We start from the raw sequence: 14,000 nt of genomic DNA on the forward strand, positions 1-14,000 counted from the left end.
CAATACCGTAAAGTCTCCTGTATGTGCGCACGGTGTATTTTTGAGACGGGTCTGGGGTCTGATTGAAGCCGCGACGTAGAACAGGAACGCCCACGTAAAAATCGTTGGTTTACGTAAAACGGGTACGCCCACGTAACCAGAGCCGTGTAATGAGCACGTCATCTCCGCTCACTCCAATGGACATTTTTTTGTTTTTTTTACAGCAATGGCGGGCCAGACTGCTGCACAGTTTCAAAGGAAGATATATGCAATTCATAGTTTATTATATTTTAAATATATAATATATATATATATATATATATTTCTTACAGTAACACACCATTGCACATATTTTCTCTGTTAATATACTCCTGAAACATTAATTATATACTTGTTTTAACGTACTGTTATTTGTTTGTTTGTTTACCATATTTTATTGTAAATATCTTTAAATTATGTCTCATGCTATTGAGACGTGTTTATTGTTACGCACCATTCACAGAGACAAACTTGGCAATAAACAGTTCTGATTCTATTTTATTTCACATTATATTTCTTGTCTTGGCATGTGCAGGTCCCATGTTGGTTTGAATTTATGTCCTTCGTTTTGGTTTTCTTCTTTTCTGTTTTGTGAATATTTGGACTTATGTAGTTTATTTATGACAGCATAAACACATACCAACTAAATCTGGTTTCAGACCCAGAGCGCAGCAATAGTCCCCTCAAACCAGAGCAGGGCAGAAGGCTGTGTAATATGTTAATATAAAGAGAAAGGGCCATTGTTCCCTAATAAGGAGGCCCTGTGTTTTAAGAGGCTTTCATGAAAACAGACATTAACGCCGAGCAAACCTACATGGCACAAATAGAAAAAGCATTGCCCTACATACATTTAAACAATGTAGCCTACAAATAAATAATAAAGCCTAATATATTTATAGAAAAACAGAAAAAAAGAAGGACTGCCTCCGATCCTCAGCTGCTCCCAAAGGCCCAAATTCACTGCATCATCACCATTTTATTTATTTAAAAGAAGGTTGTATAACATCAGACCAGGTGGGTTGTGCAGCTTAGTCTTGTAGCCGGGTCACATAGTCTTAAGACTTTAATTATTTTATAACCATAAATAAAGTTGCCACAAACTAATTCAAACATGGAAAACTTGGGGCCACGGCAGTATTAATTCGGTCTAGGAGTGCTGTTCTTTGGGTATATAATGAAGCTGTCATGTCTGCTGTGTGAACTGTACTTGTTAAGAACATGGAGACGAGGAGATGCAAAATACAGAATATACAAAAGGAAGGAGGTGGGTGGGTAAGGGATCAGTAGGGACCCAACAGTAAATATTTTGCCATGAAGAAAACTATCATTTTAAAATGTCTACACATCATTGCAACCATTTCAGAAGAGATTAAAAAGATTATGTTTCTCCTGTGGTGTCTGTCCTCCTCTCTGGAGTTTTTTCTCTGTAGAAAAAAGAGAAACGTGGAGAAGGAAGTTGCCTCATTGACAGAGGTATCAGCATCTTAAAGATAAATCAATCAATGAACAATAACTCTTGTGTGTGGTTCAAAGCTGTTCCATGTAACCACAGACAGGTACATTCATGCAACGTGAGTCATAGATGCGGATACAGAGACTACAGTTGGATTAGTGTGACATCATGTGGTGCCTTGTTGCAGTTGCAATAACGTCTTTCATTCCGCTTCCTTTCAGTTTGTTACATCCTTGTTGTTTTCTAATGTACACAAACAAAAATGTCACCTTCATTCTCAGGTTCTTTAATCTCTTATGTCAGTAATTTCTTCTTTAATTTGGTACCAAATACATAATATAACATTTAAATCACACGCTGATTAATTCAACTCAATACCAAAATAGAGTTGGGTTGTTGGTGTTAGATCACAGGGAATCGTGTAGATTACTTGATGCTGTTGTAGCTCAGATATTTGACCAGCTGACACTCACCTCGCTTCAACTACCAGTGCCCTTTATCAAGATATTTGCACGTAGAACTGTTATCAATTGGGCATAAATACAAGAAAAAAGAAAACACATTTATACATTTTGAAGGTGTGCTTTTATTTGATTCCACATTACACAAGCAGGCAAGTTCATTGTGATTCACGCTGACATCCAGAGATGACTTTCACTTCATGTCATGTTAAGACATCGTTTCAAGGCGGAGCTAAGGCCATTTTCATACATGTTCATCCTGTGGTGTGAGACAGTCCAGAGATATTATTAAACATAAACAACTCTCCCCAATCCCAAAACAACAGAGCTAAAACTCAGACGTCATCATGTATAAACTGCTCCAGAGTAGCTCATGTTCACAAATATTGATTGAACTTTCCTACGCCATGGATACAACATATTAGAAGAGCTCCAAACTTTGTCAGGTCCCCTGTGCAGCACCAGGTTTCCCTCATTGGGGCAGTTCAAGAGGGCACCCCCCCCCCCCCCCCCTCGTGAGGGCCGGCATGGGGACATATGTGTTTGTGTGCCACCTGGTGGTGCCAGCCTTGTCATACATCACCAAGTCGCTGTCAGCCTGCATGAACAGTTCACCAACATCTGACCCTGCAGTGTCTGATTCCCACCCAGTCTGCGGGCCAATGTGAGCCAATTTGCTCTTATCAAAATGTGCATTGCCGAAAAAATTGAATAATTGCTTTCGTAAACAGGCTAGTAAATCAAATATAACCTTTGATGAACTTCTGGACTGCAAAGAAATCTGGTTTACTCACTTGGAGCATAGCCCTCCACATCCCCTTGCTGGATATCAGATATTGTCTCTTTAGGAGATCTTGATTTTTGTACAAGTGGTTCTTACTCATAATTCAAAACAAAAAAAACATTGATGTTTTAAGTTGCAAAACCCCTGTAAATGGCATATCTTTTGTATGTATAAAAGTGTAGAGTACTTACAGCCTTGAATGTGACACCATGTCAGTCTGAGAGCAGAAGTGAAGGAGGTGAAACTGACAGCTGGTCTCTGCATCTTTATATCATCTGAGCTGGAGGTGGAGAGGAAGCAATATTGTCTTTGGTGAGCAGTCCTGTTTACCATAAAGCTTTTATTAAGAGTGTTTTACTCTAAAACCTTTGGACACATTTCCCAAATCAGAACTTAAAATCAGCTTTTCATGCTCCTAAAGACGATGAAGAAAGTTGTCTGTAAACTTTGTCATATATCAGAAATTGTAAAGAAAATGAGACAGCATACATGTTTTATACACATAGAATTATCTCAGTCATCTATGAAATGTTTAATGTGCAATTGCTGAGTTTTATATAGTGTGGAGTGGCTTTTTGTCCATAATCAAATGCAAACTTGAAACAAACTTGAAATAAAAGGCCACTCAGGCATCACAGGGATGAATACACAGAAATCCATTTTCCATTATCATGTTTTGAATTCCTCATAGACCCTCTCAGGAACACGCTGATCCCATAAATGCCTTCTGTAAATTTAATCTTTAACTTTAAAATAAATCGATTAAACTGAAGTTGATTTCAACCGTTATCTTTGAATGACGGAAAAATCTAAGGTTCAGAATTCATGTGTCATTGTGGATTATTTCACAGCCTTTTATGGGAAGTCTTCTACAGCTGCTTCACAAAGAGGAGCAGTATGACAGTGAGATGTTTGACATCAGTGTATTTACTTGAAGCATGTTTACTGCAGAGCCTGATAAAACATTTCCATTGCATACAGAGAAATGTAAATGTGCTGCAGATACATATAAGTAAATTGCACATCGCAGACTTAATTATACATTTTACAAGCAAACTTCAGTTAATCTTTCTTTATTTGTGCTGTAAATGGTGGTTTAACTGCTATACAACATGACCTAATCAGATATGTCTGCACAGCCAGCCGGTACTAAACTTCTGACCCGAAGGGTCACCAAGCCCTCTGATCATGCCAACTTTGTTTTTTTATGTTTTTATTTGAGTTTATTAGAATATTTGCTCTGTTAAAGAGCGTTAGTTGTGGGTTGTTAATTGTTATAAAGTTATGACCATGACTCGGGGTCCCTCTCAATACACTCAAGAAAACTAGCTCCCTAGGCCAGGGGTGGCCAACCAGTCAGAGACCAAGAGCCACATTTTTTACTGTGTTACCGCAAAGAGCCACATCATACACATGGGCACACATGAACATCACCCTATCCCTTCCTCACACACACACATACCTTTGCTCAGCCAGATTTATTGTAAATGTCACACACCAACATGATAATGACAGAAATGGACTCCTAAGACCACAGGCCAGTCATTTTCAACAATGAACATTGTGTGCACTGTCTCACACAGACAAACTCTCAGTTCAACCAAGTCCACAAACAAAAATATAATAATTTACAATAGTGTTTTTCTTTTACTATGCATGTTACTTAGTGGGACTTCTGGCATTCCTTGCCTTGAACAATCCTCTTCAAATATGGCTTGTATTCCGTTGTTGCCACTCGAAGCAATTCTTTCACATGGGTGTCAGTCAGAACAGATCGATGCTTTGATTTCACGTGTTTCAGGGTAGAAAACACAGACTCGCAGACGTATGTTGACCCAAACATTGACAGTATCTTAAGCGCAGCCCGTTTGACATTGGGGTATTTTTTCATTGGCACACTTTTCCAGAACTCAATGGTCCCGTCCCTTAAAGCAGGTTTGAGTTGGTCCTCCTCACAAAGATCGATCATCTCCAACTCAGCCGCATCCTCATCTGTGACTATCGGGGCTTTCAAACAGTCCGTCTCTGCGTTAAATGGGTCGACGAGGAACGTAATCTGTGGCCGCACATGCGCGTTTGACGAAAATACCGTATTTAACTCAAGCGAAGCGAACACGCACATTAAAAAAACACAAATACAAACTTCGATATGAACGTAAGAGCCGCATGAAACCGGGCAAAGAGCCGCATGCGGCTCGGGAGCCGCGGGTTGGCCACCCCTGCCCTAGGCTAACACCGATAATGGTAAACAATATATTTAACTGTCTGTTGAAGACAGACAGCACTTGATCTGGCTTGATGTGTGAGAATATCACATGTACAGGAAATTGAAACCGTTATACAAGATTAAATTCAAGAGTATGGATGTAAAATGCAGAAAAGAGAGAAGCGATATCTCAATCGATACTACCGGTAACATCGGCCTGTGTAGCTATATATTGCGACGTCTTCGGGCAGTAGAAGCCACACTGTCAAAATTTCTTGCGAAATTTTCTAGTTACTACTAATTTCTGACTTGTGTGAAATGATGCAAAAATGTGGCAAAAATCACACAGTGTATCGATTCATTATGTTAAACTTTCACTCTGTTTTCAGTCAAAGAGTTGTTTGTTCTGAGATGCAGAGACACACTTTAGCCTGATCATCGCTAACTACAAAGAGAAGCAAGAAACTCATTTATGGATTGTGAAAAATGTCTTTTATTTGATTCCAGATTACACAGAAGGAAGGTTTACTGGTAACTCAATCTGACACTAGAACATGACATTCACATACAATGAATCACTTCATGCCTTTGTTTTGATCAGAGTTCCAAATCTCTGCACTTTCCCTGGTCAACACCAGTTTTCCTTCATCGGTCAGGTGAAGGCGGCACACATTAGGTTCGGTTCTGTAGGAGTTTGTGTGCCACTTGGGTTGGTTACACTTGTTGTACATGACCAGGTTGCAGTCACTCTGCATGACCAGACGAACTGCATCTGATCCGCAAGTGTCTGAAGCCCACACAGGCTTCCAGCCATAGATGACAAAGTTACCATCATCCTGCAGGAAGAAAAAGAGACATTTGACTGTTATCAGAATCATGTACTTTTACACAGACCAGTGCTCATGCATCACGCACCATGATAAGTGTCTGGAGCGCACAAATATTCAGAGTTACTCACCTGGAAGACAGCCTTCCACTCCCCGTTGTTGGACATCAGAGAGTCTCCTTTGCGGAGCTCATCATTTTTGGACAAGTAGTTCTTACTCATGATTCTGCAACAAAAAGAAAGTCTGTTGTTTCCATCTAAAACACTGAAAATACATTGAAAACATGCTTTGTTAGTTGGTTTGCCATTTTATTCGTGCAATACCAGTGATATTTATTTACTGAATAGTAGTTATTTTCACCTGACATTCATTTTTACACACAGTAAGTGTTATGCACCAATTATCATTTTAATTACAACAGCACAGACTTAACAGTAATTGCATGACTCCTTCATGATGAAGATTACTTCAAGAGTCAGTAGATCCAGCAGCAAGGTAACAAGAAACAGCATTGAAATGATGATGGTCTGACGAAGGACAAACGGAGGTGATTGGAGAGTGGCTGATGAAGTGAATGAGATGCAGGTGAGGAGGAGGAAGGGGACGTCAGGTGAGCAGGACCGGAGAGAGAGAGAGAGAGTCTGAGGACATCTGGTGGATGATTAGAGGATGGCAGGTCTGGGGAAGAGAGGAGGGTTCGTGGCCTGGAGGAAGTGAGCAGGAGACGGGGACAGAGAGCTAAACAACAAACAGATGGGAAAGTCCTGGTGACAATTCATGTTTGATCATTTATTATCTAGTTTGATTATGCCTGTTTTTATTATGTGAAACTATTGTCTTTTATGACTTTTCATTGTTTTTAAAAGAACCACTGTCTCAAACTCAACATGTGAATTTAAGGAAGTGTTTGCATGAGTGTATGTGTGTATAATCTATGTTCTCTGTGTACATGTGACGTCGTTGGCAAGTTTGTTGTGTGATGCAGCAGCTTGGAGCCCAAGACAAATTTCCCCCGCTGGACAATAAAGTTAATTTGATCCTATTTTCATCATTTTTTTAGCATAATGGAATAAAGACATGCTTGACTCTAAGCTCTGACAGTAAAAACCTGAACCTTTGACTTCAACAAACCTCACTCAGTATACGACCTGTCTAACTAAAACACCTGTCAGAGGGTGCTGCTGCTGCATCAAATACTAAAGAATGTCACAGATTAAACTACCCAACAGTATATAAAGCTGCTGAAATGATCTCCAACTATTAAGGTTTATATATATAACTCTGACAGAGGCCATTGTGCTGATTAATGAGAACATATTGCTGATTATACTTTTATATTTTCATATTTTTACACTATTGCTACTTTTACTTACTAATTAGAAGACCTGGATAATTATTCCACCACTGAGAGCCAGTACCAGTCTGCTCCACTGAATGATAATGGGAGCCACCATTAGATAAAACATTTAGTTTATTTTCATGTTGTCATGTTGTAATCACTCTGTGTTTTACTAATAATTTCTGACTTTAACACAACTCTTATTTCAAATCACTTTCCATGTTTTAGTTGTTTATGAGTTCATCACAACTGTGGCTAAAATCACACAGTGTATCGATTCATTATGTTAAACTTTCACTCTGTTTTCAGTCAAAGAGTTGTTTGTTCTGAGATGGAGCTGAGATGCAGAGACACACTTCAGCCTGATCATCGCTCACTACAAAGAGAAGCAAGAAACTCATTTATGGATTGTGAAACATTTTATTTGATTCCAGATTACACAGAAGGAAGGTTTACTGGTAACTCGAGCTGACTGTAGAACATGATGTTCACATACAATGAATCACTTCTTGCCTCTGTTTTGATCAGAGTTCCAAATCTCTGCACTTTCCCTGGTCAACACCAATTTGCCATCATTGGTCAACTGAAGGCGGCACGTGTTAGCTTTGTGTCCGTAGGTGTTTGTTGACCACCTGGGTTCCTCACTCTTGTTGTACATGACCAGGTTGCAGTCAGCCTGCATGACCAGGCGAACTGCGTCTGATTTGTAAGTGTCTGAAGTCCACACAGGCTTCCAGCCATAGATGACAAAGTTACCATCATCCTGCAGGAGGAAAAAAGAGACATTTGACTGTTATCCAACGATATCACACCAAAATACAAAGTTCTCAGTTAGCATTTTAACTTAACACATGACTGGTGAACATGAGATTTGAAGAGTTTCTTGAGTGAATCTGAGTTACTCACCTGGAAGACAGCCTTCCACTCCCCGTTGTTGGACATCAGATAGTCTCCCTTGCGGAGCTCATCATGTCTGGACAAGTAGTTCTTACTCATGATTCTGAAAACAAACAAACAGAAACTTCAAACAACAACATCTGTGATGTTGTACCTGGATAGAATACTGAAAATGCTTGACATGTTTTTGCCATTTCCATCAAAAACAAAAGTGTAGAGTACTCACAGGCCTCGAGTGTCCCACACCAGTTATTCTGTGAGCAGAAGTGAAGGAGGTGAAATTCACAGCTTGTTACTCCGTCTTTATATTACTTGAGCTGGAGACGAAGGGAGTGATATGATTATGTAGTATTTATAATACACTGGCATTCTTAGGTGTGTTCACACCAAACGCGACCTTTAAGCAGTGATGCGTGCTGAATTATTATTGTGATAAGAATCCTGGTTAAAGATTAACTCTGAATCCTTCAAACTGGGTCAATCTCGCATGATAGTAAACATGCTAAGAGTTGAACTTTGTGTTTATTTAGATTATGTGTTCTGTGTTATAAGGAAAACAATAAGACTCTTATGTTGGCATTTTCATTTCAGACATTTTTTCTGTGTGCAGCCGTTCCATGTAACCACTGTGACACATATGTGGATACAGATACTACAGTAGGATGAGAGTGACATCTTGTGGTGCCTCCTCAGTACCATAAAGCAATTCATTTACAGTTCTTTAGACACTCTGGTTGTTTTATAATGTACACAGACAAAAGTTTAATAACAAAAGTGTCTGTACTCTTGAGACATTCACATATTCTAATGGATGCAGAGTGTATTGACCTTCATTCCCAGGTTTTCAAATCTCTCACAGTGTCAGTAAATATATGACAAATATATTTTTTAATTATTATAAAATTACTTTATTTGAAGTTGAATAGAAAACTGTAAACAGCCTTCTTTGGATCACCTGGACGTTGTGTTGTTGTAGATTATTTCACTGCATTTTATGGGAATTCATCAACTGCAGCTGCGTCGTAACTTTCTATATCTGTAATGGACATTGAAATATTATTATTATAATATATTTCTTCATAATCAGATTTTATAGTTTTGTGATACTGCTTAATAGTTGTGGTGCTCAGACCCTTTCGTCGCCTACGCTAAGTTTCCAACAAGCTGAATGTGCGTTGACCTTTGTCAACGGAATAGCCACTTCTCTATTTAAAGCACATTCCTTTTGTGCAAAAGAAAGTGTACAAGACACTTCTGCATCTGTATGACTAGCCCCACCCTCTTTCTGACCATCCTTTGCCTTTTCTTACCAATGTTTAACCGTCCCTCAACCACCCTTGTTTGTACGTGTGCTTAAATATCCAACTCCTCTTGAGATGGGGGGGGGGACATCCGGTGAGCAGGACCGCAGAGAGAGAGTCTGAGGACATCTGGTGGATGGTTAGAGGATGGCAGGTCTGGGGAAGAGAGGAGGGTTCATGGCCTGGAGGAAGTGAGCAGGAGATGGGGACAGAGAGCTAAACAACAAACAGATGGGAAAGTCCTGGTGACAATTCATGTTTGATCATTTATTATCTAGTTTAATTATGTCTGTTTTTATTATGTGAAACTATTGTCTTTTATTACCTTTCATTGTTTTTAAAAGAACCACTGTCTCAAACTCAACATGTGAATTTAAGGAAGTGTTTGCATGAGTGTATGTGTGTATAATCTATGTTCTCTGTGTACATGTGACGTCGTTGGCAAGTTTGTTGTGTGATGCAGCAGCTTTATGGTTTATATATATAACTCTGACAGAAGCCATTGTGCTGATTAATGAGAACATATTGCTGATTATACTTTTATATTTTCATATTTTTACACTATTGCTACTTTTACTAATTAGAAGACCTGGATAATTATTCCACCACTGAGAGCCAGTACCAGTCTGCTCCACTGAATGATAATGGGAGCCACCATTAGATAAAACATTTAGTTTATTTTCATGTTGTCATGTTGTAATCACTCTGTGTTTTACTACTAATTTCTGACTTTAACACAACTCTTATTTCAAATCACTTTCCATGTTTTAGTTGTTTATGAGTTCATCCCAACTGTGGCTAAAATCACACAGTGTATCGATTCATTATGTTAAACTTTCACTCTGTTTTCAGTCAAAGAGTTGTTTGTTCTGAGATGGAGCTGAGATGCAGAAACACACTTCAGCCTGATCATCGCTCACTACAAAGAGAAGCAAGAAACTCATTTATGGATTGTGAAACATTTTATTTGATTCCAGATTACACAGAAGGAAGGTTTACTGGTAACTCGAGCTGACTGTAGAACATGATGTTCACATACAATGAATCACTTCTTGCCTCTGTTTTGATCAGAGTTCCAAATCTCTTCACTTTCCCTGGTCAACACCAATTTGCCATCATTGGTCAGGTGAAGGCGGCACATTTTAGCTTCGGCTTTGGAGGAGTTTGTTTGCCACTTGGGTTGGTCACTCTTGTTGTACATGACCAGGTTGCAGTCACTCTGCATGCACAGACGAACAGCGTCTGATCCAGAAGTGTCTGAAGTCCACACAGGCTTCCAGCCATAGAGGACAAAGTTACCATCATCCTTTAGGAGGAAAAAGAGACATTTGACTGTTATCAGAATCATGTACTTTTACACAGACCAGAGCTCATGCATCACGCACCATGATAAGTGTCTGGAGCGCACAAATATTCAGAGTTACTCACCTGGAAGACAGCCTTCCACTCCCCGTTGTTGGACATCAGAGAGTCTCCCTTGCGGAGCTCATCATTTTTGGACAAGTAGTTCTTACTCATGATTCTGCAACAAAAAGAAAGTCTGTTGTTTCCATCTAAAACACTGAAAATACATTGAAAACATGCTTTGTTAGTTGGTTTGCCATCTAATGAATAGTACTGAATAGTAGTTATTTTCAAATTTGTACATACATGTTCACAAGTGTTATGCACCAATTATCTTTTTAATTGCAACAGCACAGATTTAAGAGTAATTCAGTGACTCCTTTATGCATCAAACACAGATCTGTATTAATCTATCCATCAGAGTAAAAGTAAAGAACACTTACAGGGTTGAAGGTCCAGTCAGACAGCAAGCAGAGCAAAATGAGTGAAGTTCAAGAAGAGAAATTCACTCCACTTTTATACAACTGAGCTGAGGGAGGAGACGGGGGACAGAGAGGGGAGTCTCACAATGTACAGCTATTGAGAACATGATGTTCCCGTCTTCTTAAATCCCCTAAACATCACAAACATGCAGGTTTTTTAACATGATTTTTGAAGGGGGACATGATTGACAGAGGGACTGTCATTGATGGATCTGAAAGAAGGAGAAATATATTGAATATTTTTGGATCAGCTACTTATAAAAAACCTGATTAGCCACCAATACAATAATAAGCACTGGGAATTACTGTTATGAACATCCATGAGCTTGCATGGTATTCAAAACATTTAGTTTATTTTCATGTTGTCATGTTGTAATCACTCTGTGTTTTACTAATCATTTCTGACTTTATCACAACTCTTATTTCAACTCAGTTTCCATGTTTTAGTTGTTTTGAGTTCATCACAAATGTGGTTAAAATCACACAGTGTATCGATTCATTATGTTCAACTTTAGGTGCAAAAGGCAAAATTCTCTCCATTTTTAGCTGGGGGAGGAGAGAGACGGGGGACAGAAAGAGTGTCTCGCACTTGTTTTTCGTCTGAGAACTGAATTTTTCTGTCTTCTCTTATCCCCCCGAAAACATGCAAACATTCAGGTTTGGGTTTTACAAAAGCAAGATCTGCATGATTTATGAGCTTGAGCTTGCACGGTATGCAAAACCTGTGCTGAAGATTTGACTCCAGCTTGGTGTTCACTCTCTCAGCGCTGCTCTCTGGACTCACACACCGTCCCTTCACTGTGGAAAACAAACTGTTACCACTTCAGTCCCAAAGAAGTCTTTCACAGTTGAGAACAATGATTCTAAGCCTGCAGCTTTGAGCTATACTGTGATGAAATGTTTTGAGAAATATACTGTGAGACCCTTTGCAGGTTGATTATAGATAAGGAATTATCACTGATGATCAGTTAGTGGTGTCACCCACTTAGTCCTTAGACACTTGGAAGACATTAAGATATATGAACGTTTACTTTTCAATGATTTTAGTTCTCTTCAGCCTTATTTATAACTGGACAAACTGAAACAGAGGAATGCAAATTCCTTATCTAATGTTTTATTCTTTTCTAACTAACTGAGTCCAACATGTAAATGTCAGTAAAGCGATATCTGACCCTAAATCTATTCTACCTGTCTAACTGAAAACACCTGTCAGAGGGTGCTGCTGCTGCATCAAATACAAAAGAATGTCACAGAATAAACTACCCAACAGTATATAAAGCTGTTTAAGAACCCTAGGCCTATTTTTAGCCCTGTGCTCGAAAATGTCCTACCCTTACGCAAAGGGGCTTATCTCGCTAACTACAAGGTCTATTTGAATAATTAAAATGGCAAAATAACACAAATAAATGTGAGCTTTGTTAATATGTGTACATATCATTGTATATGTTACTGGCAAATGCTGAAACGAATGTTACACACAGCTCAAATTGAAGATTTTCAGGTTCGTTTCTTTTTTTTGTGCCTAAAAAGCACTTTTATTGATTTTAAATGATGCATAGGCAGGCCTAAACTCTCCCAAATCATATCTCAACATGTCAGCAGTCCTTTTAAAAAAGAAAATTGGCTTTGATAGAGTGAAGTATGCCTGAGAAATCAATGCCGGTGTACAGGTCAGCTGTGGTCAGCCAACATCAATTCTGATTTTGGAAGCAGCCGATATAGCGGTTTTATTGTACTTTTAAATACTATCTAACTTTATATTTCACTTCTTTTATCACTAATAGTGTTCAATCTATCTAATACAGAAGTTTGGCATCATTTTGAGAGCCTGGGCCATATGAAAACGTGTAAAATATGGCTCATTTTTGTCTGAATTTCAGTTTTACGTGATGTATTTGAACCTAACACAGCCTGTGATTGGCCGATTTGCGCAATTCCCACAGATTTGAACCCGGAAGACTCTGGGCAGTGTAATCATTTGTTGTTTGAGGTTGTTTACAGAATTTTAAGCCAATAAAATAATCGAAAACTGTGATCTGCCCCCATGGGTCAAACCCATTGGCCAAAACTGAAATTATTACTCATTCGTCATAGAAGCTCGTCAGAGACTCAGTTTTTTTCACAGCACAGCAGAGAGGCGGCTTCGTAATGGCGGCACGGATACATTTTTATTTTTTTTCGATTTTCATCCAGGAAACATCTAAAAGGTACGGAGCGTTTCAATGTTTATGATGATGGGCTGAGTTAATATCTGTGGCAGATCAATAGTAACTTTATAATGGTGTAAAGTAGAATAATTTGGAGGCGATAGTTCGATGCAGTTTGTTCTCCTCGTGCTCCTGGATATGAAGTGTGTGTGTGAAAGTGCCGTAGGTCGCGGCTGGATCGATAACGGAGAACATTGCTCGCCTTCTCCTGGTGAGAAATAGGTGAAATTGTGGTAGTACTTGTAGTACCTTGAAGTACTTTGTGTATATATATGTTTTTGAGTGATTAAAATAGGTTACATGGTCCATTTGATCAGAATCTCTTCGTCATGTACGTTTTTGAAATATTTTAAAATATAATTTCATTTGTTCTCAAAAGTGATTTGTACTACATGTGTACACTCTTCGCCCCCCCCCTCTAAAACCTCATTTGGGGCACTCTCGGGTTCAAGAGGTTTTAAATTATCTCCAATTGTCAACATTTTTTTTTTTTCATGTTTATGCATCAGTAATAATAATCTTATATTATAATATAACTCTGACAAAGGCCATTCAGCTGATTAATGAGAACATATTGCTGATTTTAATATTCATATTTTTTTATACTACAGTATTGCTACTTTTACTTACTAATTATACAATCTGGATAATTATTCCACCACTGAGAGCCAGTACCAGTCT

The 14,000-nt window shown here is 38.7% G+C and overlaps 3 protein-coding genes across 3 annotated transcripts; all 3 read right to left on the reverse strand.

Moving 5' to 3' along the window:
- Positions 1-5,488: 5,488 nt before the first annotated feature.
- LOC306712520 (B-type lectin plumieribetin-like) lies at positions 5,489-5,970 on the reverse strand (the record flags this gene model as incomplete). The annotated part of the gene is made up of 2 exons (XM_079181826.1): positions 5,489-5,758; positions 5,881-5,970. The coding sequence occupies 2 exons, from the start codon at positions 5,968-5,970 to the stop codon at positions 5,498-5,500; spliced, it is 351 nt and encodes a 116-aa protein (XP_079037952.1). The 3' UTR covers positions 5,489-5,497.
- A 1,518-nt stretch (positions 5,971-7,488) lies between these two features.
- LOC306712606 (B-type lectin plumieribetin-like) lies at positions 7,489-8,372 on the reverse strand. Its single transcript, XM_079181968.1, has 3 exons — positions 8,212-8,372; positions 7,995-8,088; positions 7,489-7,851 (listed from the first exon to the last, which is right to left on the reverse strand). Exons 2-3 carry the CDS (start codon positions 8,082-8,084, stop codon positions 7,591-7,593), a joined length of 351 nt encoding a protein of 116 aa, XP_079038094.1. The 5' UTR covers positions 8,085-8,088; positions 8,212-8,372; the 3' UTR covers positions 7,489-7,590.
- A 1,857-nt stretch (positions 8,373-10,229) lies between these two features.
- On the reverse strand, positions 10,230-11,106 carry LOC306712464 (B-type lectin plumieribetin-like). The gene is made up of 3 exons (XM_079181761.1): positions 11,074-11,106; positions 10,715-10,808; positions 10,230-10,592 (listed from the first exon to the last, which is right to left on the reverse strand). The coding sequence occupies exons 2-3, from the start codon at positions 10,802-10,804 to the stop codon at positions 10,332-10,334; spliced, it is 351 nt and encodes a 116-aa protein (XP_079037887.1). The 5' UTR covers positions 10,805-10,808; positions 11,074-11,106; the 3' UTR covers positions 10,230-10,331.
- Between the last annotated feature and the right edge of the window lie 2,894 nt (positions 11,107-14,000).

Source organism: Pholis gunnellus (genome assembly GCF_910591455.1).
Source record: "Pholis gunnellus genome assembly, chromosome: 20".
NCBI classification, from domain to species: domain Eukaryota; kingdom Metazoa; phylum Chordata; class Actinopteri; order Perciformes; family Pholidae; genus Pholis; species Pholis gunnellus.

What these genes read in the sequence shown, in the direction of transcription:
- LOC306712606 (XM_079181968.1), bottom strand. Translation starts at nt 8,084, where the DNA reads ATGAGTAAGAACTACTTGTCCAGACATGATGAGCTCCGCAAGGGAGAC. An exon ending in AGTGGAAGGCTGTCTTCCAG is followed by an intron (nt 7,852 to 7,994) that starts GTGAGTAACTCA and finishes TTCCTCCTGCAG; the next exon opens with GATGATGGTAACTTTGTCAT.
- LOC306712464 (XM_079181761.1), bottom strand. Translation starts at nt 10,804, where the DNA reads ATGAGTAAGAACTACTTGTCCAAAAATGATGAGCTCCGCAAGGGAGAC. An exon ending in AGTGGAAGGCTGTCTTCCAG is followed by an intron (nt 10,593 to 10,714) that starts GTGAGTAACTCT and finishes TTCCTCCTAAAG; the next exon opens with GATGATGGTAACTTTGTCCT.